At 39.1% G+C, this 27360-nt stretch overlaps 1 protein-coding gene across 1 annotated transcript; it reads right to left on the reverse strand.

Annotated features, from left to right (window-relative positions):
• Nucleotides 1-1441: 1441 nt before the first annotated feature.
• On the reverse strand, nucleotides 1442-27139 carry syt14a (synaptotagmin XIVa; the record flags this gene model as incomplete). Its single annotated transcript, XM_053434984.1, has 8 exons — nucleotides 1442-1755; nucleotides 4991-5047; nucleotides 6292-6481; nucleotides 7205-7654; nucleotides 7742-8013; nucleotides 17145-17372; nucleotides 20474-20626; nucleotides 27085-27139. Coding segments are annotated over 8 exons (1719 nt in total), but the record flags the coding sequence as incomplete, so codon positions are not given.
• Nucleotides 27140-27360: the final 221 nt, after the last annotated feature.

A 27360-nucleotide genomic window follows, 5' to 3' on the forward strand; every position in this document is an offset into this window, starting at 1 on the left:
TAAATTTGACTTGCTCGAAAAGATGTCTAAATTTAGACAAGTGGCCTTTTGTTCGAGGCTCAGGTAAATGTTGAGATATTTTGCCGCGGCAGTGTCGACTCAGACAGAAAAATTCGTTGAAATGGCTTTAATTTAATTTGGACTCAACTCTTCAAAATCAATTCTCTGTAGGCTGTAAAAACCCTTCAATGTTCCTCCATCCGTAGAGTCCTGCGTATGTTTGGCTGAAACAACCGGCCAATTACACAAAGCAAAATGGTTGATTTAACTTAAATATTTCTTATCTTAATAAAACTTGTTTTGTGTCGCTGTGTTTCTGTTTCTAATCCCTAGTAATGACTTGATTCTAATTGACACATAATGAACGGAATAGTTTACCTATTGATGGCAGCCTAATGTAACCACACATCTGGCTTAAGCAACCGACATCTGGGGAAATTCAGAGCTAAATGGCTCTGGTGCTGCCTGATTTACTTCCTTAACAAGATAGTTGCTACAGTTAGCTAGCAAGACATGGACAAATTTATGAAAAATTAAAATTGCTTAAAGCCCCATTATATGTTTCAAATCACTTCACTGTGATATGCAAAACACTTAAAATTAAAGTTAGAGTGAAATTAAAGAGATATAGTATCTATGGGGAATTTTTCCTCTGCGTACCTCATGTTTCACAGCAAAATAGACTGTGAAAATGATCTTCCACCACACTTTTAATGTCTGTCGAATATAACACAAACATTAATATTTGCAACACTTAATGTACCCCTTTCAAAGTAAAATGACGTCACACTTTTTAAAATTAAAAAATTATAAAAATCTGTTGAAATATGTGCTATATCTAGTAGCCTATGTAACATGATCTCATTGGGCAAGTAAGAAAGTGATCACAACTCATTTTCATTTAACTGTGACTTAAACATTAAAGTAACTAGGAATTTGCTCATGTGAGCAATTGCCATTTATTTTCTATTGTGGCTTTTCTAAAGGAAAGGTTCAATCTATAAATGCACAGAACACCAATGATTTTTTATCTCCGAGACCTTCAAAACTTGCTCAAGGATCATAATTAAAGCCTCTATGAGAAGATTAAGGATTACCCGATGTTTGAGCCAGAGGTGTGGGTACACAAATTTGCCAGACTTTCATTTTCTGATGAATATTATCCAGGACCTGCCTCTAGGAACAGGCTATATCTTAACCAGTTCAAGGACAGAGTGTCCCTTGGCATCACATTTCTTTCCATACTATTAATCAATGGTTGTCAATGTGAATTTAGACACAGTACCGTGAAAATTATCATGCTATACTGTGAGTAAAAACTGAACACATGGTCCTGTAACATTCATCTTTCCCTGCTGAATCCATGTCTCGCTCCTCGGGGACAACAACTGCTCTGTGAAGTTACCCCTAAGAACTCCTTCATCGTACTCTTCTGTTCCTGTTAGGACTCCAGCAAACTGTGCCAGCGGCAAACCTGCTGTCCTTTGGACTCTTTCATCTGAGTCCAGTGGGTGAGCTCCTCCTCTCCGGAGCTGTTGAGGCCGAGTGAAATCCAACCAATCATTTCTTTGCGCTTCATGCTGCGCTTGTTGTAGACGGAGAGGATGAGCGTGACGTCCGATAGCTGGAAAAGGGCTACCTGGAATACAAACGTCTCTTTGTAGGTTGGGTTGGGCTGACCCCGACAGATGGATGTCTTACACTTGGACATCTCGTGACCCATGGAGTTCAGTAAGGTCAGCTTAACATATGTATCTAGATGAGAAACAGTTGGAATGGACAATAAGAGGGGAAATGAAGCAAACCTTTCTGATATATATTTTATACATGGTATGATGGTGTACATTGCTTCAGTGTCTTTCCTAAGTTAAGTATTGGATCATTTGTGCAAAATCCTTATTGTCTTTGAATCAAAGTATCCCCAACTGTTGCAGCTGTGTTTCCTCTGCAGCAGTATGACACATTTCCCCCAACAAAGCATTTGTTCTTGTTAATGTCACTGCAACTAATCCTGACCACATAGGATGTGGTTTCTCTCCTGATCAAAAACAAAGCACAGCTGTGAGAGCTCCTGATAACAGAGAGCAAGAACTCAAAAGGTTTCAAGGAGTTTTATTTTAGTCCTGTTGCTATGCAACTCCCGTATGTCTAACCTGCAGCAGGAGATTTTGTCGAGGATAGAATATAGGCAAGAAAAAGTTAGTAATACTGTAGTTAAAGGACAAGGAACCGTTTCTGGAACAAACTATGTGGCTGTTATTATTGTATTTTGAATCCGAAAACAAAACAACAGTCACATATTTTTGATAAGATGCACCTATGCTGCAAGAAAATGTTCAAAAATTCACAAACAAATAGTAACTGGTGGATAATTCCGATTGGGAACAAAAATAATTAAGATCCTTACAATCAAAGAGAGAACATGATCTGTGGACAAGTTTTCTGGGAGCAGTATTTAAATTTAGCCAACAGCTGTTATGCTATGTCACTGATACTCTGTGTGACATTTCCCATCTTTTATCCCCAGCCGATTCCCTTCTGTCTTATTGTACAACAAAACAAAAAAAATATTTTTCAATAAATATCGTGCCTTTAATCCCAAAAAGAAAAGAAAAAAACGCAAGAGGAAAAACATTATAAATTTTCCGTTATCAAGTGATTCAGCATTCAAGGTTGCCTTATTCACTCCTCATTTCAATGCAGAAATCATGACTTAAACCGAAGCCACAAATCCGGCTGAAAAGTAAATGAGGCAAGACTGGCAATCACAATAGGCCTTTGAGAGTGTTTCGCCCCTCGTCTACAACCACACTCTGTAATAATACTGTGTATTATGTTCCTGTCTAAGAGAGAGTAGAAGGAATGAATTGCAAGGGCTTTCATGCTGTCGAGTGCCAGCTGCCTTCCAACGCCTAGCTCACCGCCTTGAATCACACATTCAGTTGCTCTCTTTGACATAAAAGCACAGTGAAAAAAAATAGCCTTGATTTCTTTTTTGACTGCTGCTGAATGGCCTGTGTGGAGCTGTGGATGTCTTAAGTGGTCAGTAGCGGTGATGCATGGCTCTTGGGCATTGTTGCTGAATGAGAGGGGCTGCGACTGATGATTAACTTGACTCGTCGGCTTGGTACTGTTTTGAAATGATAGAAAAGGAGCTTTGAAATTGCTCCGCGGCTTTCACCGCACTCCTTCCACTTTGTAAGACGCACAAAGTCAATCAAGGCCTGCATGAGGATTTTGCACAAAGATTTTTGTCAGTGTTACCAGATGTGACTTTTTTTCTTCTAAATGTAATTTGAAGACTATACAGTATGTGCGTATGCTATTCAGGAAAGCACAAACAATATCAAAATCAGCTAGTCATTAGTGACAGACGTTCATGAATAAACAAGGATCATGGCAATTAATGTGAGGACAGCACATGTGTAAGATTAACATTTATGCTACTCTATCCCAGAAGTCCTGTTTCTGTTTCGTATGCTGTAAGCAGAGAAAATGAAGTGAAAAATTACAGCCAAAGCATGCCAAAGTGTAGCCCACTGTTTGGATTAAGCCAGCAGTCAGTGACGCACAGCATTTGCTTCTAGCTGGCCATCAGCCACCAAGCGAACTAGATTGAGTTACCACAGCGTGAAAAGTGTTATTTCTGAGTAGAATAAAAGACTTCCAGGCATCACAGGCACAAACACAGGACAGACATGAGATAGAGTGGAGGGAGGTGACAGTGCTGCATGCATAAGATATGCGTTCAACAACTACAGGGAACAAAGGTTACAACAAGCAATAATCTTCATGGATGAGTAAGTGTGAAAAGTTGCTGTAGTGCCAGACCAGAATTAAATTTAGATTTTTCACCAGAGTATACATGGATACCACTTTCAGTTTTGCATCTTGAATATAAAGTTAAAGCCAGGAGATCATCAGTTTTTCTTAGCATAAAGCCTGAAACATGCTTCTGCGACTGCGTCTGAACGCAGAAGCATGTTTCAGGCTTAAAAGGAATGCAGCTAGCTTGGCTCTGTCAGTTTATAGTGATTGTTTTACTCATATAAAAGATTTAAGGCATTTTCACACCTAAAAGTTCTGACCTTGGTCGGAATCAATTGCTAATTGTTAATTGCTTACATTTGATCTGATTAGTTTTGGCTTCACATTCTTATTAAAGGGAGTGCACTAAAAGATTGTGTGTGACATACATGTAAGTACATCATGTCCTCATCACCTGCATTGGCTGCGTCTATCTATAATTGACATGGATTGTTTTTCGATAGATGTGCATCTCATCTTTCAAAGAAATAGAAGAAAATAGTCTTTCAGTTTGAATGGAGAAATAAATGAACTTGTTCACCTCATTCATTTCTTTGCCACTGTAATATCTTAATGGGATTACTACCAGCAAAATAAACAATCTTGTTCAAATATTATATCATTTGAGGCAAAGACTACAGGTGATCTAGCGAGCCGCACCTACCTCTTTCTTTTTTTCTTATTCTATTGTTTATTGCTGCATGCTTAACTTCCTGTGATTGGTCCAAAGGTCCAAACAATGCAAAAAAGCTGTTTTCACAAAGCAAAGAACCAAACCATGGTTCCATTTTATCTGGACAAAATTATTGACTGAAGCACCCTTCACACCTGCTAATTTAGTTCGGACGAAACTCAAAAGTCTGTAGGTCCGGACCAAACAGGTAGGTGTGACAGCACCCTGAGTCGTGTCATCACTGGTACCGGAGGTTTTATGTGAAGCTAAACTAGCTAGCCACTGGCTTTAGGTTCATATAGTGTACATACACAAGACAGGTGTCATTCTTCTCTCGTGAAAATCTATTTACAGATAAGATCTGAAAGTAGATTAAATAGTTTATCTTAATTACAAATGATGAGAAATCAACAAATTGTATGCAATTACCTGCATCCATGAAGATAGTATAAAAAGGTCCAAGACTGAACATAAATAGCACCTCACTTTGGGACAGGGATAGGGACTCACCTCTGATAATATAAACCTGTCCACCTATCAAGTGTTTTAGACAACAGAACAGTCCATCTGACAACAAGGGTTGGACAGCAGTAAGAAAAACAGCGGACCAAGATGTCAAAACAGGTGGCAGGGAGAGAGAATTTCAGGTGCAGACACAACAGAAGATGTAAGGAAAGAGAAACAGGGTCAACAACATTGCACAAAGCTCAACAAGAGGCTTTTTTTTGTTTGAACTTGCTGTTTGGATCCCTGGAAACTGACTGAGGAGTCTGGTCGGGAAAGGAGGGAAACCACAAAGCAGGTAGTGAAGCTGGGATAGATAAAACTATCTTCTCTACAGAGACGCTATAAGCTTTGCAGTCTCACTGTGGCACCGTTTTATTTGCACAAAAGACCGCACAAAGTAATGCCAGACACGAAGAGATTTCGAGATTCAGGTCAGTACGTCAGGATTATGAGAAAAAAGTTGTCATATTAAGAGAATATATTTGTAATTTTAGGCTATGTGTCATTATAAAGGAGGAATCAGAAAATCCGCCTGTTATCTGCACTCTAAGTTATATGTTTAGTATGTTTCATAAATAAGGAACTACTTTATCTTTTGGCACATCAGCACCACATCATCATAAGTCTCAGGACTTTGAAGAGATAAGATAAGATAAGATAAGATAATATAAATCTTTATTGATCCACACACCGGGGCAATTCACCAAAAGAAAAGATTGTGCAAGAAATTGTCAATTAAACCACTTGGAGTTTGAAGAAGTTGCTTATTTTTTGGAGGAGAACATGTAAAATAGTAGACAACTGCAGGGCTGACACTGGTAACATCTGCATATTATTCAGAGAGGTTTCATAGTTTCTCAAGAAACAATTACATTGGTTCAAGATTTTAAATCGAGGAGTCGAAGTCAAACAATCACATGTTCTCCGTGCTACTTATTTCCCCAAATCTCATGGTTTTCTTAATTCTCCTAATATTACTTTTTTTTCATTACATTTCAATTTAATTTTTTAGAATATTAAAACAATTTACAATTTTTGCCTCAAAATATTATGACTTTCTTATCAAACATGACCTCTTTTAATAACACAACCTTATTCTCAGAATCTAATAGTACATTTAATACATAGATCCCATATTTTCACATTGTGATTTAAGATGCAGTATGGCTGCATAAACACAAATCCCTATGGACCAGCTCAACTTGTCCCTTTCCATTCTAGTATCTGAAACAAAACATTTAATAGTTTTACTGTTAACTGCTCTTCCCACATTGTGCTCAAATAAAACGTCTTATGGTACTTACTGGGTGGCTTGTTGGCAGCTAGGTTTTTGAAATGGATGCCTTTGATGATCTCCACAGCGAGACGTCCTGTCGTGGCGTTGTACACCAGGCCCACAAGGATCTCTGGTGTGGAAGTCTGACTTACTGACTGGAATGATGAGGCGCTTTCACTGCATGTCATATCTGAGAGGCTGACCTGGGATTCACCAGCCTGAGAGTGACATTCAGAAAATTGTTCACCCGTGATCTACCCTCTACATCTACATATTCAGTGAAAAGCAAGATTTCATTGTGTGAAAGTAAAGTTTTATGTTTATTTTTATTAATATAAATAGTGCTTGGGAAACCCATAGTACACATTCTGATGACATATGTAGTTTACAATAATAACGGAAGATGAATTTTTTTCTAGAAACAAAGGGCCCTTGATCTCAGAAGCAGACAAAAGCAGGGTTTCTCATTTCTCAACAACAACCATCATGTTCTACATCTGAAAGATTTCAGCTGTTCAGTATAACTATAGCTAGCTAGTCAAATGGGGCTAATGTTAGGGTTAGTCTACAACACCTTTACCAAATTGCCTTAACCGTTACAATGAAGGCATGGTTCGAACTACGGGGGAGCTAAGGGAAGACCGGCTCCCCTGAAACGAGTTCCCCTGAAAGGCCACTTTGAGATATTTAGGGGGAGCTATGAAATATTGTCAATCTTGTTCCAGGTTACAGACTTTGATTTACTATCTATTGCTCATATTCATGACACCAAGCAAAAGTAACTGATTCATCAAACACGATCTTAATATTCTCTCAAGCTGCAAAATAAAACCTTGCTCTGAAAATGTTAATCAACCATACCAAAGATCAATCAGTGTAGAGGAGCAATTAGAGTGTTGCGCGAAAGCTGTAAAGCCAACATCTGCTCCGATCGTACTCACCAGGAGAGAGCAGCATGGGTCTAGTATGACTGGCACAGACACTTTGCCCTGAAGGTTGAGCTTGGTGAGGTAGAACACCTTCTCCCCGAGCACCTTCTCCTTCTTCATCCGCCGCATACTGTAAAGTCGGAAGCGGAGGGCGTAATTGCTGATCATCTCTGACTCAACGTGGCTGAAGCGGAAGGTCTCTGTGAAGACGGGGCACGGGCCTCTCTGGATCCCCGTCTTTGCCCTCTGCTTCTTGGTGGGAAGCAGCACCAGGTGGACCTGCCAGGAAAAGTTGCCGGTGCGCTTGTGGGCGGGAAGGTCCGTTACTGCCATGATGGTCAACGCCAGCTGCTGCTCCTCTGAGTCATAGTCAAACACTACATCCAGAGTGCCGTATTTTGCAATGGGATCTGGTTCGTAACCTTTAGGAAGCCGCGCTGCTGATCCTCGGGCTGACATATCCTAAAGAGTGATATGGTCAATGTAAACATCTCACCCAAAAAACACATTTTCACAGTCATATATTATTATAATATCCCTGGTATTTACCTCTGGGCTGAGGACGGCGGTACTGTCACTGGGTACATCCTCCTCATAGCCCTTGTTGAGGTAACTCTCAGTCTCATGGTCGTCACTGTCCACACTATAACATTTTCCAAAGGAGAGGTGGGGACTGCCGCTGGTTTGGGAAAGATCACACTTGGCGTCACCCAAGTCAGACATTGTGCAAGACATCCGTGGAGAGCCATTCTCATCCTGATAGGGCGGTGGCTGAAGCTCATCCAGTGGCGGTGTGCGTCTCATACGCTGAATGCAGTTTACTGGTCAGAAGGAAATTAATACAAATACAAATTATTAAGTACATTAATGTGTGACTTTTTAATGAATGATGCACATGCGTGCAGATAAAGTTAAGGATCTGTCAAACTAAATCAATCATGTCTCAGTCTAATGATAAACAAAACAAAAGGTAAGTGGGGGCTGGTTAATACAGGGTGTTGGGGCTCCACCCCATCCAACATCCTGAGACGAAAAGAGCCTATACAGAATATAAATACAAAATTTTATAAAAATGTTTTTCTTTTAAGGCGTTGTTGAAATTTTTTTCCGGGACGCAGCTCTCTGCGCCCAGGATGTTTCCACTTTTATTTATGACCAATTGGTATTCAAGTATGCTTTTTGATCAGATGTGATGAGTCGATCCTGGACACCAACTCAGGTACATCCGCTGTCACAGAGTTACCTCCGCTGTGAGCTGACCCGCAAAGATATGGTGACTTTAAGTGGAACTTTGCAAATCCGGGGATTTCTTTACAGAAACGTCCCGATAAGAAAAAAAAGAGGATAAGGAGCTGTTTGCTGTTTCATAGTGTCGGCACAGAGGCGCTGTTGATAACGACTTGGGTGCGAGACCAAAAACATCTCTCTGAAAAATACAAATGGCATGAAAGTTGCCACAGTCACTTAAAACACAATGAGGCTACATTTTTGCGGCAGGCCTACGGATTTGGCATATTGCTTGTTGTGTTGCTCTAGTTGAGTCTGGCTTCAGTTTGCTTCAGCTTTCTCTGCTACAGCCACAAATCAGTTGAACAACCTGATGAGATGTGAGGGGCTATAGCTCCATCAACATGATTAAAAACAACCTAAAAACCTGCTTAAATCTACTCTGCCCTCTCTCACTATGGTCATGACTCCCCTTTATTCGACAAACATTCTTTAGTGACGTGTTAGTGTGTAGTTTGGTATTAATGTTGTATATTTTCCTTTCTGTACTGTTATTGTGCTGCCAAGGGATTACAGATCCAAAACAGCTGCTAAGGAGCATCAAATGGTGACATTACAGCTAAGCACTGTTCCCTTTAAATATTACATGATTAGAAAAGGACATAAATAAATTGAATGAGTAAAAAAATCCTTCAAAGTTATTATAAAACCATTTTTTTAATAACTTTGAAAGATTTTTTTACTAGGCAAACTGCATTCCTTCGAGATATGTTTCTTAATAATCCAAAAAAAGGCGATTTCTTTCCAAAACATTGATAATAAATGCATCAGTGTTATGAGCAACTTCTCCGTTGCTTTAGCAAGATATCATATCAGGGTTAACATAAAGTGCAAAGCATATATTACCTATGTCAGTGTTTCTCAAACTTTTTACAGTCTGCTGGGGGTATGCGTACCCCAGTTTGGGAACCGATGCCCTATGTAAAGTCATGATGACGCCTAAGGAGCAGTCATTATTGTAGGAAGGACAATGCAGTCTTATTTTTGCATGTATGTTATAAACAAGAAATTTCAAAGTGCCTAATATAAGATATGACATAAAAGTGAAGATATAAAGGTAAAATATTTATTTTATTTTATTTTAAATTATCTTAAATTTGAACCTATATTTGATATATTTTTTATTCTGGATAAAAAAGTAATGAGTGGAAGCAGCTCTAACATTATCTGCACAGAATCTTAGCTTAAACTTTAGGTCCATTATTAATGTTTTGATTTTATTTGACATTTGGGAGATATTCTAAAATCTATTTTCAGGAACAGCGCATGATGAAGAAGTATTTTTACAAAATTATCATTAGATTACAACAAAGCATCATGTGATATGTTTAATTTGATAACACTCTTAAAGTATGTGTCAATAATCATTTAATTAATAGTTATCCAGGTAAAAAATTTATTCTTTTGAATTGAGATATAATACAATATATCCTATTCATCACAGAATGTATTTTCACTGACAAATGTAACAGGATCTTTCACACGGGCCTCATGAGCATGATGTGGTCTGTGAGAGGAATCCTCTGAATGCACAACCTACATAAAACATCAGCTGAACTGAATACTTCTTAATCTGTCACAGATTTAATGCCTCTAACCGTTTTAAAAGGCCTCAAATGCTCACAAGGCACATGCAGAATGAGGTTACACTGAGCATCTCCGTGGCACTGATAGAGAACCATGAATAGTGTTGCCAGCTGCATTCTCAAATCTGCTTCCCTTGTCCAATTTGGATTCTCAAAAATTTAGCAGCCGATGCTAATACTCCCATAGGGACACTAGCAAAGAGTGCTTTATACCCGGATTCTTGCAAAAGAAAGACAGAAAACAAGAGGAAAATAACTTGGAAAAAAATCCCCTTCTTATGCTGTCTCCTAACTTTTGGAAAAAGCCAACCCTATGATGACGTAATCCGCTGCGACTCATTGTTCCAGCTTTCTCCCAAGTTCTTGAAACTTTCGCTCTTAATAATGTCAGTGAGACACCAGCTCAAAGTGGCACATATCAGTGGAAGGATGGAGGCAAAGGAGTCTTAACTAAGTGTCATGGAGGGCTTGATAAAAGGAGCAAATCCATTTTGAGCAACTTTTTTCCCGCTGAGCCGGGGGCGGTTGATTTGATGGAAGCTGCTGTGCAAAAGCACTGCTCTTTTCTCCAGCCCGCTAATTGGGATGGTTACCATTCCTCCGCTCGTCTAACCCACTCTTCCCTCACGCAGTTTCATCGCCTCTGTACTGGCAGTAGCCGTGTTTTGCCTTCTTGTACCTCTTCACGTGGGGTGCCCGTTTGATATTTGTGAATCTTAAATGTGAGACTCTGGTATGGAAATCTGAGGTGACAAATTAGCGGAGTGACACTTTATTGTTGTGCCCAAGGTTTTAAGGAGGGGGAAACACATAGCCCTTGCTCAGTTGGCCTCTTGAACAATTTATTGTAAGATTTCACAAAACACCAATTCAACACAGTTCTATCAATCAGTTATGATCAATAATGCAAACAGGGAAAGCTCCATCCTCTGTCTGCAAATAGCCTAACCCACTGTCTAATGAATGTATGTAAAATGATCCTGATTCAGACAAATATGTTCAAGGGTTGATCAAACAAGTGAGTATAGGGGGGCTTTTCCAAGCAAACATTGCTATCACATGATTGTTTACGATTCAATTGTGCCACTCCTTACAGTCCCCATTAGAAAAATAGAATTTTTCTTATAGACAATTACAGGGTTATGCAATATAAAGATGATTTTTTCTTTGGAAATTGCATTTTATTTAAGATAAGAGGTTTAATGCCATGTGCTTATTGGCCTAGCTTAGCATTAAGAATGATTTTCAAAGCTCATTAATTGACACCAACAGGAAAAATAACTGTAGCCCTTCCGTGTAGCATTTCAGGCTAAGATTACAATGGTGAGCACCGATGCATTTTGGTGTAGGTATTTGAACATTTGTTTATTTAATGGTGCACGTAGAAACCCTGAGTTTTATAATAAGACTTCTCAAAGGCCGGCAGTTGTTTGCAGAGGAATTGTTCGCCATCGGCCTCTGAGTCCACCATATGTGTTTTTTACATCTTAGTAGTTAATTGCACAGGACTGGACTGAAATAAATGCATAATGACTCTTGGAATACATTAACATGTTGCATTCTAGAAATTCTGAATAAGTGATTGTTCTCTGCTGTGAGTAGCCTCATTATTTGGTAAGTTGTTGTGAATTGCTTGTTTCTAAGGGTTTCTATAAAAGCCTAAAAGCCTATCGTGTCCTCCCCAATATACAAAAAAACTAATTTGAACTTCTACCAAGTACCCTCACTTGGGTGGAGGCAGCATTCATTGTATTAAGCGTTGTGTCATAAGACGAAAGAAACAAAAGATACTCTGTGGGCGTATATATGTTTATGTACACGAACACCTCCTGGTAAAAAAGAGGCACTACAGGCGGAATTATCAAATGTGAGGCGTTGTATTAGTCAAACACTAAAGCCTGAAACATGCTTCTGCGTTTTCACGGGCCCGTAAGTGCAAGAGCCCTTCCGGGTCCCTTACGTGCTTATGTATCCCTTCTTAGGTGCTGACGGGCATCGCCCCACTTTTCTAAAATTTACGGCAAAGCTCCGCAAGCTCACTCAGCCCGCAAGGCTGTGATTGGTCTGCTCTAGATCCCTTCTGGAGCTGCATTTCCGGTTTCATGCCCCATAATACAGGCAGAAATAACGGGAGATTTAGAAGAATGAATATGGACCAAATAGAAGAGCGTTTGGCAGAAGAGATCCGAAAGTATGTCCACTTGTATAACCCGTCACTGACTGGTGTATTTGTCCGCCTGAAAAAGGCTACAAGGAGCCGCAGTAGCTATGTAAATAAACAATCGATGAAGAAGAAAGAAGGCGTCTCTCAGGTCGTCTTCGACAAAAAGCATTACTCCGCCTAGTGTTCTGGCGCGGAATTGCTTTGTAAGACGCGCAACGGTTGGAGAAGCATGAATGACAACGAGTCTTGCGCCACAGCGGCGTGAAAAGACGCAGACGCAGTCGCAGAAGCATGTTTCAGGCTTTACACAACAGTGTTGTTTTCAGCATGTTATGTGTTATACTGATGTTCATTATTACCATTACAGTTTGTCCAGGGCGGGTGAAAAACTGTTGAGAACTTGGCTCACAGCCAACCTCTCTATCCTTGTTGCCTCGTCGTCTTTTCTTTACTTAATCTAATATTGTTGATCCTGGGTAACAAGTATCATGGAAGAGCATAGACTGTATATATAAGATTGTGGTAGAGTTCACCTGTCTTTCTAAACTCTGGGGCTCGGGGCAGGTCGTTAACTAGTGTGTGTTATGAGCCTCATAAACGGAACCATAAATAAAGCACTGAGATGAGATAAAAAAAGATGCCATAGTGATTAATTATGTTGCTAATATGTTTCCAATTAGTATGGCAATGATTCATCTCCATACAGAAGAGGATGCATTACCTGCACACACACACACACACACACACACACACACACACACACACACACACACACACACACACACACACACACACACACACACACACACACGCACACGCACACTCATGAGGACATTTAATTGACTTAGATTCATTTCATGGATGTTATTATCAGGTATTTATCAGAAAGACTTAGGTAATGATGACAAGTCATTATAATGAACTTTAAATTCCACCTAATGATAAGCGTTTCCTTCTCTTCACTCTGTTTAATGTCAATAATTACATTTATATCGAAATAGTCATCCTGCTCAAAGATAGGAAGCTGGTTCAGACAAACTGCAGACCATTCTCTCTCCCTTATTACCTATTTTAGGAAGCTTCCTACTTTGAGAGAGGAGCCACAAGGGCAGCACCGTCCCTGATTCTGCAGCCTCTGCACAAGCCCCCTCATGTATAATACATATGTCCTGAACAAAAGCAGCCATGTGAGTTAAGAGGAAATATTACAGGCTCCTTAGAACTTTTACGAAGGCTTGTTTGAAATTAATAAAATAAAGTCTAGCTGGAGATTAAATGAAAATGGCCTTCAGCCACATCATGGAATCTAAATACTAAATCCCCCCAATTTTCATTTTGAGTTTTGGAGAGAAATCGTGACCAGATGTCAGTTCAGGTACGAGGCTGTTGCTTGATCATTACTGATCCATGATGGCTTGCTGTTATGAGATAGTGGAGGAGAGAGCAACAGCTACCATAGCCTGACCACAGGGAGGAAAATAACGAACCTCTCTTTTAACCATAGGGCAACAATGGATGGACATGGCTTTCCCTTCACTAAATGAAGGTTATAGTTTAGGGTGAGTGCATTAAAAGGAACTTGACTAGAATAATCTGTTAAACCAATACAAAAACAAGTTTTTGAGAATCTACAAATATTCCCTGGATGTTTTCTTGATGCAATCTTTATTATTTTAAGGAAAACAATAATCTGCTTCGAAATCTTTAATCTTCAATAAAATCCTTCAAACCTTTAAGGGTATTTAACTGACATAAAAACAAATACTAACTTTTCATAGGTACAATATTGTCGTATAAATAAACCACATCAATTTGAAATGATTTCTTCCAGGCACAATGAGTCAAATCCCTGCCTCTCTCTTCCTCACAAGGAAGAGAAACCGAAAACAAGTCAGCTATGGCTTTGTCCAAAAGAACAGATGCAGTGTAAACTGCTTCTTTATTTAAAAAAATAATCTCCTGCCACAAAATACTGTATATCCGTCCAGACGAGAACGTAAAAAGACTATAAATGCTCAAACAAACATGGCGGGCCATTAGGTGGCAACAAAGTCTACATTAATGATCCTTTAAAAATGATAGTATAGACGTATAAAAAAGTCCATGTGTTATTGGGAGAGGCAGACGACCTGTGAATGCAATGCGGTGCAGCGATGCAACATTTTTAAAGACTTAGCCATGCAAACCAAATGTTGGGCTGTCATATTGTCGCCATTGTTGTTGTTTCTGGCGCATGCTCATTACACAAAGCAACAGTGCGCATGTGCCAAGTAAGCTGTGATGTCATCATTCCCCAAATGCTCTGTTTTACGGTACATACAGTTTGTTCATTTAGCAAAACTATCCACAGTAGTATGTAAAGGGCATGAAAGTCAGAGGCAGGATAGCGTCATGACCAGCTAGAGACAGGGGCGACATTAATTTGATTATGATTAATTCACAGCGACCAGTGGAACCTTCACAAGCTTGAAGGTTTTTGAAAGAAAGACATTCTACATATCACTTTATTCCCACATGATATATGTAATAATGCACAGACCTAAATGAACAATAATCAGATTTTGTTCTGACAAATTGTCCCGCTAGAGGACAGCGAATAATTAATAATCTAGATCACTTGTTCTCGCCAGTGCCAAAGAACCACTTGACTGACAAGAATCATTGATTAACTCTTATCCTTCAAGCTAATGCAGCGATAAGATTTAATGAGGCTGTTGTGAGACAATTCCTTGAAGAGAGAATCTGTAACCCTCAACCCCCCAATTCAATTTCTGTGTGTGCATTTCAAAATGCAGTGAAAGTCTTAAACAAATAATATAAACAGCCAAAACTTCCAATCTGTTACCCTGTATGTGAACTCTGGCTGAGGATGACAGAGACCATCTAGTGGTTATGAGGAGACACAACTTTTGTAGCACTTGCATAATGACAACCTTTCAACCAGTGCGCTGCTGTCTTTGCTAATGGAGTCAGAAGCGTGTCATGCACTATTTATCCCCTCAGCAACGAGTTCAAACATTGCTTTAAATAGATGGTGCAATACACTGAGTCTTTGAACCCCTGTCTTATATAACACAGAGCTGGTTCAGACATGATTCACCAGTTAGACCCTGGCAAAGATGAGATTGTTTTTGTCTTTGAAAAACACAGTCAGACATAAACACCAGGGATTCCTGTCTGAGGACGGAGAACAAACTAAACATATCATGTGTCCAAAGAAGACAACAGTGATCTCCTAAAGCTTTGCACAATCCGTCCAGTGCTTTTATTTTAACTGGTTGGATGTCACTTATATAAATGAGTGGTTGAAAACAATGGCTCTTGGACGCAGTTGTTTCAATCATTAATGTACTCAGTTTTATTGTCATAACATTTCTTAGAAAAAAAATTGTTACACTCATTTGTTTCATTTCATTTCGTTTGTTTTGATTCAGAGCTCCTGATTATTACATTTTACTCTTTGTAAACATGTAAATGCAACATTTTATTTATTTATCATTTATCTGATTATTTTTCTCCTTTGAGGGGATATTTTAGTACTTAGGAATGTCTGTTTTTCATATTCTTGTTAAGAGGTATATGAGAATATGCTACTGTACTTTGTGTGGTATAATCCTCAGCCAGAAGCCTGTTAGCTTAGATTAGCTTAACTGGGAATGGAGGAAAACCAGCTAAATGGACTCTTTCTGGCATCCAAAAATGACATCAAATCCACTCCCCCATAGCTCATTCCTTAATTTATTATATCCTTTAGTTTATTCATAGACCGTGAACGACAGATCCCCAAAAGTGAATCCAAAGTGTCTTAATTACCCCCTGGTGGCTGGCTGTAGTATATCATAGGCCTATAATAAATCTTTCTCAAATATTGTTTCTCTCATTTTAGGAAGTTGTTATTGCACTGTTGTTTGAGTTTTTGTTCACATCATTGGCACAAGTTGGCAGTGATTGCTTCTGGTATATTTTCACTTAGAGTCTGGTTAGTGGAGATGCCTCGTTACCTTTTGTCTAGCTGGTTATGCTAAGCTAAGCTAACCCGCAGATATGAAAGACGTATTTGAGGTCCTTAACTAACTCTGGGCAAAAAAGTAAATTATTGTATTGCAAGTGTCAAACCATTTCTTCAAATACATAAACAATACTTTCCCCAGTTCTGTCTCTCACGGTGTTTAAACTGCCAGAATGGGTCCAATATAACAAATAAGCTAATATACCATGTCATGTCAAATTAATAACAGGCCTTCAATGATTGATTCACATTTGAGGTCGAGGTGGAGGGTGTATAGTACTTTTTATGAAGTCAAATAAATAAACAAGCCACCTTTGCAGTCAAGTATTCGAACAGATGAATAAGAGAACAAACCGACTAATCCAAATAGGTCAGTGCCAGTGTTATGCAGTCTATGATGAAGATGAAAAAAAGATTTCCAACCACCACGGTAAATGCCTTGAGATGACAAGTCTGGCAGATGGGAGAGAGAGATGAGAAAGAGAGATAAAAAAAAAAGAAAAAAAGAAAGAAGTGTGAGGCTGCGGCTGTGCAGATTATGCAGACAGTTGACTGTTTCACAACCCTCCCACGGAGAGTGTGCTGAACAGGAGCTTCGCTTTGATCACCTCTCTGGATTAACTGACAGTGTGTGTCGGTGTGTGTGTTGTGTGTGCGGTGCTTGGGTTTGTTGGTAGTGGAGGCACAGTAGAGTCTGACTCAAGCTTACTGCAGTGATAAGAGGGAAATATCTGCACTAATCTCACTGCTTTTTCAATGTACAGCTGAGGGGTCTTTTGTGGATGTTCTTGGAAAAAATAAACAAAACATTCGAAGTGACAGAAAGGAGCAATGACCTAAAAACATTTACAGTTTGAATACTGTGAGGAAGGCTTTTGAGTTTAATTTCACAGATATAGAACCTACCGTCGTCGGCCGAAGCTTCGCTGCTGTAGCCGTCATATTCGGCACTCAGGGGGCTGTACTTATGTCGGCTCTCCCAGCTGAAGCCTCCTCCATGCTTGATATTAGCTGCTGCCTTGGCTCCTCCCCGGAGGCCCTGGGAGCGGCTGACCGCTTCCTGATACTGACCCATCAGCTCATCCTCGCTGTCTGATGATGAGCCCCGCAGGTTGGCATCACAGTAGGCCTTGTCTGTTTGGGATACAGAACGACAGCCTGGTTACTGTGGGACACGTTGTGACTAAAATTTCTTTCAAGCGGAGAGTTAGTTGTCGATTAAAATCAAGTAGACCTGAAGCTTTGACTGACACAAACTGTGCATTGATAGAATCCCAATCTTGGGGTGTTTCACGGAGATCTATAAATGCACATCTTGAATAGGTTGAGGATATTGAAACAGTTGTAACAGGATAATCAACAAAAATTCTAAATCTATATGGAAACTAGAAATTATGCCCGGGGGTTGTATGTCTCCTTCAAACAGGGTTGTTTTTGTCTAAACGCATTATTTTTCCAGACTAATATGAGGCCAACTTTACCTTAGCCTTTGACCTTTGCCTCATGAACTTGAATAAATGTATCTTTAAAGGTTCAGTTTGTAGAATTTAGTGACATCTAGTGGTGAAGTTGTATTTTTCAATAGTCCAGGCGTGAGATGACCAGGGCCTGGACCAGAACCTGCACCGCCTTCTGAGTGAGAAGGGGGCGTATTCTCCTCATCTTTGACTCAAACTGAACTTTGGTACCAAATTTGAAAAAATATCCTTCAAGGTATAAGGAAAACTGTGGCCATGCGTGAAGTTATAAAATCTGACTTGCTGCTCTGCACACTCATCCAAGCTTCTTTCTGGATTTTTATTTAATTTCTCCTGCATGACCCTGTTTAAATGATCATTTCAGTGATTTATATTAATTTATGGATCTGGGTAATGTCACACAGCGATGTAACATATTCTCAAATGTATATGATGTTTTGAGCACTTATCAAGAATTCAAGGAGGCATAACAAATATGAGTCCTAGATGTAATTTTTCAATATTTACAGCACATTTTAAGAATACCACGATAATACTGATATGATAATTTGATTCACTATAATCGGCATACAACATTTTCAGACCGTTTCATCTCCATCCCTGAGAGCTTTACCTTTTAGAATTTGGATATGTAAAATGGAATGTAAGAACTTCTCTGTCAGCTCCTAGAAACATCTCATCTAATAAAAAAAATTGCAAATCAAACAAAACCATGCAATTGTTTACTAGTGATATTTCAAGGAAGACACAATATTTTCCAGCACTGAGTTATGAAAAGTCAGTAGATAGAAAACACTGTATTGGATGATATTATAATAAATGTGTACCTGCTCACAACTCAACACACTCAGCTGAAATAGTCATAAAAACTAAAAGTATGCGAGCATTAAAATAAAGAATAACTCCGATACACAGGGCAGACGTAGCTGGATCAGGTAAGTTAATTTCAGAAAAGGAAATGGAGTAAAATCACAAAGATAAAAAAAAAATAGGAGCCGTTCAGTCAGTTTATGCTTGAGGATCAACCACGGTTGCTGTAGTTGTAACTCTCTGTTTTTTCCAGCAGGGATCAGTATCGCCTTACTAAGACCCCCTTACAGATTGGACAGACAGTGCCTTGCTGTACTTGTAAAGTGTGCCACTAAGCATAAACCGTTAAGAATTATAAAAGATAGCATTTAATAAAGAAAAATGTAGAAAAAAAATCCAATTTGTGAAAGAGATAGAAGGACCATCTTCTTTGAATCGATTTAAATGAAATTTAAATTCAATCTGTGAAAAATAAATAATATTTTTTAATATTTGTATTAAAAAAAATAACTCCAGAAAAAGATTCATTAATAGACACCGAGAATAATCAGCTCGCTATTTCACACTGCCTCCCTTTGTTTTAACTGAAGGTTTACCAGTTGTACTCAGGGTAGAGCCGGCTACCTGTGGGGTCCGGGCTCCCTGGGGCCACCAACCTTTTAAACTTCTGAGGCCTCTGGGGCAGATGACAGGTAAACATCCCAACATCTGTCAGTGACAATCACCCCCTCACAGGTTGAGAAAGGCCAGGGCCAGAGGAGAATGGCCTCATGCTGCCGTCAGTGAAATGGTCTACAATTTTCACACGTAACATGAGGCCAGCTGATGTAGAACTTGCTGGAACCTGTCAGTTTTTTAGCTTTTAATTAAATTATAAAAATTCTGTCTACTCCACACAAGTTTTTTGAAAAAGGAACATAGGTATCTACCAGGTCCCCGCTGAAATATTTGCAAATTATATCTCTTTTCCCTTTCGGAATTAAATCTATGTGTTTATGCTTCTTTAGGTTATGTGAAAGAATTTAGAAGCTGCTAATGCTCTACAAAAAACATTCAATAGGCCAAATTAGAAGAAAAACCTGAAACCACATCAGTGCCGGGTACAAAAATAGTATTTTAACATTTAAGAAGCATTGTCAGAGTGAGACATTACCTTTCTTTAGAGGATGCTCAGAAATTGACCCATGCTTTATTACTGTCATGCCTAGGTAACTGTAAAACACAGTTTTAATAAGACCAATTGCAACTTGTGTCTAGAATCTAAATCTAAACCAGAAAAACATATCACATCACTTCACCGGCTGCCCGTAACGTCCTGGATATATGTTTACAGTTCTCTTACGTTTTTAAAGATAAAATGACCCGGCACCATCCTAGCTTTTATATTAGTAAATCGAAATATATAATAACATCTAAAAAAATATAATAAAAATATTTATTATTATTATTTTATTATAATAAAAATATTTTTTTGGATTGTCTTGCTTTTAATTAATCTCAAAGATTTCCTTTTCTTTTCATTATTAACATTGGATACATTATTATAGATTTACCATCTTTTATTGTCTGAGAATATTCTAATTTTAGGGATCTGTTGTTTATTGAAGTCACTTTTTATGAAGCAACTTGAAACACATTTTATGCTATGAAAAGTGCTATATGTTTATATAATCTCTTCAAACAGCGTAGGCTGAAGTATCCAGTGTTGCAGCGGATAAAATGTGTGTTGTATACTGGACACTGTGGCTCTCATAGAAAACAGCCTAAACCTGAAGCTAAATATGAAAGTACTATTTTGCACAGAGCATTGGGTTTATCTCAAAAGAGCAAAACACACGATTCCATTATAAATTTGGTGGAATATCTGAGCAGAACTTTCCATAAGAGAAAGCTGAGCATAGGGACATGACACAGAACCTTACATGATGTGTATATGAGCAGCTGTACCTTGCAGATCTGTGGTTTTCCTGAACTCATCAAGACACTGGAGGCTCCCTGGATTCTCTAGTTCCAACTTATTGTTGAGGTACCAGAAGAGGAAGGTCATGAGGATGATGAAGAGTCCAATAGCTGTCAGAAACCCCAGCACCTCCGGAGAGACTGAAAAACAACAACAAAAATTCACATCAAACTTTCATCATCCAATCATCTTTGGCATAAAATATGTCAGTAAAAGAACTTGGACCATGGATTAGATGATGACGGTGTTACTATTGTCCCACTAAGGATGTTTCTACATGTAGGTCAACATTTTGGAAAATAAACTTATTAGATTTTTTGATCAAATGAGGATAATTGTTGCATTAAAAAATGAAAGCCAGGCGATTACAAGATAGTAGAACCTTCCAGTTTGTGAATCAGTGATTATTAATATTAACAGCTAATTGGTTGGACTTTGATCAAGGGTAGTATGACGTTTTTTTAAAATATTATATAATTAATGCAACGCCAAAAAAAAAGAATGGCCTACTTTCTAGAGTCTGGAAGACATGGAAAACAAGTGCACAAGGAAGAGATAGGAGAGAGAGGCCGAGGTTGTAACACTGCAGAGACACAACCTGTCGGTTGCCATAGCAACAAGTTTAGGGGAAGCGTCACTCCAGACTCCAGATACACAGGCGAGTCAAATCTCATTAAAGGCAACACACAGGCTGCTGCACATCAGCAGACACGGGTTGATTTGGAATTCGACGACCATAGATACCAGCAGGATTTGTTAAAGCAGGATGACCTCTGCTGATGACAACCATCTGAGTGAGGTTGTGACAGTCGCCTTCCACCTCACGTATGACCTTCCAACGCCCTCATGGAGGTGCTAAGTCGTCATCAGGCACAGCCACAGGGGAGACATCTTATCTGAGATGCAGTGTTTTCCAGTTGTTCTCTCCTCTGGCAGTGGATCAATCTCGTCTTATCACAGTGAATAAATGTGCTAAAAACACACATTTGTCCTCAACTGCTGCCAAATGTCCCATCTAACCCTTTCAAACTGAAAACTGAAACATTTCCTTTCACCAAACATTCAGCAGCAATCGGTCTTCAGGGGTGACCTCCTGCAGTGTGTTCAGCGTGTTGACATTTTCACAGAAACTAAAGCAATTATGTTTTAATCAGAGGCAAAAAAAATTAAAGAACTCACTCCACCATGCCGTGCTAACGGTGTGTCTCCTGAGTACGAGTTACAAATTAACAAGCGAAGACACTATGTTACTAAAATGTCACTTTCGGGGAAATTCCAGCTTCTTTTGCACAACATAATGAGAACTGGCTGAGGATGACCGATGCAACATTATATTAGCACAATGAGACAATACACATGAGGCTAATATGTGTGAAAGGAGCGTAGCATCATAGCTAACAGCCACCATGTAATGACAGCATGTGTGTCATATGCTGTTAGAGAAGTTTATTGCTAAACAAGTAGGGACATTTGAGAAATGATTAGCTTACTAAAGAAGACATCCTTTGTAATTGAACTAACTTACTGCACCTTTAGAGTCCGAAATAGACAAATACTGTTTACATGATGGACAAGAGGTTTTAAAACTGGATTAATAGAGAAAACACAAAGGTGTCAGCACCACTTTGTTTTCTTACCACCATCCACAGCATTTGGATTGTTATGTGCAGTGAGAAGGAAAAGACTGAGCTCTGAAAAGGCCACAATAGGTTCTAAAATTTGACAGAGGGGCGGAGCCAGGACCAGATGGATGGAGTATTTTTGTGAACTAATATAAATTACATGGCTTTTAACAAGTAGCAAAGCATTTATTTGCAAGGCAATTTAACAAATACTCAGCCAACCTCTGAGCTGTAGCTGCCCGATCTTGCGTTGACTGCTTGCTAGCGTAGTTAGCATGCTTAGTAGCAAAGTGACGGCTGATGTTGTACTCCTTGAAAACTGCGACAGTATCTCGGCATATCAGGCATACAGCTTTCGATTGGATTTCAGTGACAAAGTATTTTGTTGTCCACTCGGTGTTAAACACTCTGCACTTATTGTCCACTTTTCGTTTCCTTGATCCGCTCAATTTACAGAAGGGCTCACAGGGCAAAGCGAAAAAGTAAAGGGAGATCATGTGCCCTTTTCAGCCCTATACACCACACTCCCGGTCAAATTTAATTTAGCGGACGCTTTTATCTAAAGCGTCTTACAATAAGTGCATTCAACCCCGAGGGTACAAACCCAGAACCACAAGAAGCAAGAAAGTACAATTTCTTAAAAAATAAAGCAAAACTACAAAGTACTATAAGTAAGTGCCATTCAAGTGCTACTAAATTGTTAGTTTAAAAAAAACTAATTCGGAAAAGTTCGGCGGGCCGGATTAAAGAGCCCACTTTGCCCATGTCTGTGCTATACAGTCAAACTGCAGCCGACTCAGATTCTCACTGCTAGAAACCTCCAAACAATCCTTTGCATGTGACGGTTGCGTCGGAGAAAAGCAAGTGGACCAAACGTTATGGAACAAAACTCCCACACACGGTCTTGATTTACTTGATTAATTTGCGATGTTTCGTGCCAGACCTTGTTGTACTTATACCTTTTTATAATGCCAGTCAGAGTGCAAACCTCTGCAGACATCCAACAGTCTCCTCAAATTTAATCAAACTGCACCAAATTTCAAACACTCATTAAAATCACCGGAATTAAGGCATAATTGTGACAGCCCCAGTTATAAAAGGAAGATAATGAGCTAAATTAGCATGATCATGTATTTAATACCAGTATAATGACTGAAACAATTAGCTGAACTCTGCCATTCATCTGTCTGTTTTCACTTCACTGCTATGCTATACTGCATTTTTTTCACCCTGCGTATAGGTATTTATTTGACCTATTAACTTCATGTGTTTGTGCACAAGAAAAAAACATTTTTATCTGCTGTAGTTCTGGAAAATGTAAGTGTGTAAAAACCAGAGCAGTCCAGTTTGCTTTGACGATAAGACTGTTACAAAATCAAAGACTCACAGCTTCACATCTAAAGAACAAGGGACGAATGTGACATAACATATTGTTACTTCTTGCTCTGCGAAGAAAACTAAATAAATTAAAAAGAACGTTGAGTAATTGTTTGTTCTCTTGCCCGGATTTGCCTGCACTGAGCTGGGACTATTGTTTGGTAAGTGACTGTGTTCGGTCACAGGAGGCGTTATACCATGGGAATGCCTGTCTGCTCACACCGTACCAGCTTCTCACTGTGGACTGAATTTATCACAGCACAGATGGAGCGGGATCCTGCTCCTCAACAGGCTCAGACAGGGAGAAGAGACTGAATCAGAGAAACCCACAGAGACGCTCTCTTTACATTGGACTTCCTGAAGTCACAGCACAGTGTGTGAATATATGTGTTTGATTTATTCTATAAACAGACTGTATTCAGTCTTCAACGGCCTCCATCACCGGACCCTGAATATAATTGTGTTGCTACGGGAAATTGTGGTGCTGTAACACAGTGTTGGGGCGTCTATAATTATTTCTAATTTTCCTGTTCGACATACTTCAACAAATCAACCGGGCTTCATTAAAACACAGATAATAGGTCTTAGATAATGTGTGTGCATGTGTGTGTGTGTGTGTGTGTGTGTGTGTGGGGGGGGGGGTCTTGACTGATTACTCACAGCAAGACTAAACAGTAAAAGACATTGTTTGTTACGCAAGAAGCACAGATTAATAAGGTGTACCTCATACAGTATGTACAAATATGAAATATTAGGAATTGAATATTGCATAAAAACACCCAAGCTTTGTATACTTCACTCATCAAAATATTAGGATTTTTTAAAATATGATAAAAACTTACTATAGTTCATGAATAGTATATATATATGTAGATTTATGTATTTATATATATGCATCACAGTTTGAACAGATGGAAGACATGGCAGCTCCCGAAAGTGAAGCCAAAGCGTCTCGATCACCACCTGGTGGCTGGCTGAAGTATAGTCATAAACCCCGCCTCCTCTGTGTTAGCAGAAACGACATGAACCAAACAAAACAAGTCTCAGTCATATCAATAACTATGAAGGATGGTTTCTGTTATTTTAGGAATTATGCCTCAAAATGCGTTAGTTAGCCACGTGGTGGTGTCATGTCGTTCCAGTAGAACTTCAGACCCCAGGAAAATCAGCTAATAGGGATCCTACTTAAATCAATAATAAAATCAATATGATAAGAAAGATGTAACAGGAAATGTTTGTTTTTGTTTTTTTAAATGAAATAGGGATTAATTTAAAACAAATGACAATATGTGAAACACTGAAAAACGTGTGTGTGTAGCCTTCACACGCCGTCTGTGCTGCTGCTGAGAACCTGATATGGTTGATGATGCAACTGTTCTGTGGGGGTTGTTAGGTGTTTTAGGTATTTTTCCTGCTGTGTTAGGCCTGTTAGACCAAACACACTGAATTAATCAGGTCTACACAATACAAATAAGAGCACAGACATATAATTCTGTCATTAAGGGGAACACCTAAAAGATTTTGCAAGAATATATCGATAAAGACGAGAACCTAAAAGTATTGAATACAGACAGATAAAAGATAAGAAAAAGTCAAGTTGCATTGGGGTTCAGATATTGAGATTTATATCAAACACTGTTTGAAAGAAAGAGGAGTTATTAAGTGGTAACTTTACTTATAGCAACACTAGGTTATTTTTGTACCCTAAAATAACAGCTTCAAAATCATTCTGATGATGGGCAAACTTATAATAGGGAGAATGGCACGTCTATGATTGCCTCAGCGCCACCTGCATGCCTGGAACTTCACTATGGAACTTCAGTGTCCATAGAGAAGGGACAACTAGTTTGTCAGTGTGGGGAGGCTCAGACAAGAATCAATACATGATGATGATAAGCTAACACTGGACTAAAACTAAATCTGTGAAGTAGGCTATGTGTAAGTAAGACAAATATAAATGTACTTTGGTGTTTTCACTGCTGACAAATATTCATGCTTGTTCATTTTATTCACTGTTGCATGTCTCGTTGTCTTTGTTTCGTTCTGTCCACATAGAAACTGTTGCCATTTTGAATGTCAAAAAGCACAAACTCATCTCAGAAGCATGAAGTCGCCCACACACTCCACAGGCAGCATATAAGCACTGTCATCAGCACCCACACACACACTCCTACACATATTCAGACAGTGCAGAGTACCTACTGTGTACACACACACACAGGCGCGCACACACACACACACACACATACACACAACCACACGCTAGCGCACATGGAGCCAGACCATTCAGCTGATGATCCACTGGGATAAAAAAAATCTGAATCCACTTTATCATTTTTAGTTAAAAAAATAATAATTTTCATCAGAGTGCCTCGAAAAAGAGACACACCTCATACTGAGTCTGAACAATTCTGTAGCAGCACCATCATCTATCTGCATTCACTTAGATACCACATCATGTTTACTCACTCCTGTGACGTGAAGAGAAGGTAAATTATTATTATAATGACTTTATAATACAACAAACATACATATTTTGTATATTCAGCTAATGGATCTTTTTAATATGGAATGATCTTTGACCTAGGGAATAATATCGGACCTGCTAATGGATGGGTAAAGAAGGAATGTTCTTTCACAGGCTTCTTTAACTTTAGGTACGAAACATGCCCTAATTTAGTCAGAGGCCCTATGTGTAAAGTCATTTTATCTCTAGTTTTGGGGTAAGTATCTCCCCTATAAGAATCCTTGTCAGGCATCGGCAAGGCAGACTTTCACTATTTGGCTTGTGTTGTCTCCGGGTATACCATGGTGCCCGTCTGACCTGTGAAACTTCTGTGTAATAAACATATTATACAGACAAGAACAAGGTCCGCTGAGATTCCTTCATCAACATCAACTTCAACAACAACATGGACATCTCGGCTGCATAGAATATACCTTACATTCAAGTGTGGTTTATCCATTAAATACTAAAGATGACTGTGCAATGTACTGTTGTTGTAGTAACCCCTCTAATGTTGTTTAGATTACATCATGTATATTTATATTTCAATATGTTGTGTCTATAAGGTGTCAATAAAATTCTTAGCAAAATTATATAATGAATAAAACACAACAAAAACTACGTTTATCTGGCTGTAGTCTTGTAAAAACTCAAGTGGGTAATTTTGTAGCAGATACAGGTGAAAAGGTTAGTAAATAAATACCTTGAATTTATAGTAATATGCTACAAATGTATTTATTTCAACTCATCTTTCGAACTTAATCAAGCACAATTAATTTACTTTAAGGAATTTAAATACCCATATTGGGCACAGTGAAGACAAGATAATTAAACTGAAAAAGTATTTCATTGTAATAAGTGTTGCATACTCGTTTTGACTTGTGAGAATTTGTCTCTGAATTTCATTCAAACATTTTCGATGTCATCGACAGTTGAAACATGAAACAAGGAGCGTTGAGCTCACAGCACGACAGGAGACCGAAACAAACACAGCAGAACGAGGACGACCCTTGACGTTGACAGTACAACAGTGACACGTGCTGATGGGGAGGGGGGTCAAAGTTCAACCTCGCAGAGCTCTGATCCGCCCTACCTTTTCTGACGCAGACCAGCTCATGCACTCCACAGTTACGCTCGCCACCTGGAAAGACAATGCAGTGTCAATGAGCCGCGCTGTGGTGGAGGGAACGACACACAACACAAACACATGGAAACACATGAAAACAGGTTGGTACATTTCGACAGACTTTCCCAGCGCAGGACAACAGACAGAGGACACTGACAGAGACTCAGTGATGACAGTGTGATGTGGGTGTTCAGTGTATAACTGTCTTTGACTGTCTCATGATAACTGACTTACAGGGCAGCG

This window comes from Pleuronectes platessa, chromosome 11, assembly GCF_947347685.1.
Source record: "Pleuronectes platessa chromosome 11, fPlePla1.1, whole genome shotgun sequence".
Taxonomy (NCBI): Eukaryota; Metazoa; Chordata; class Actinopteri; order Pleuronectiformes; family Pleuronectidae; genus Pleuronectes; species Pleuronectes platessa.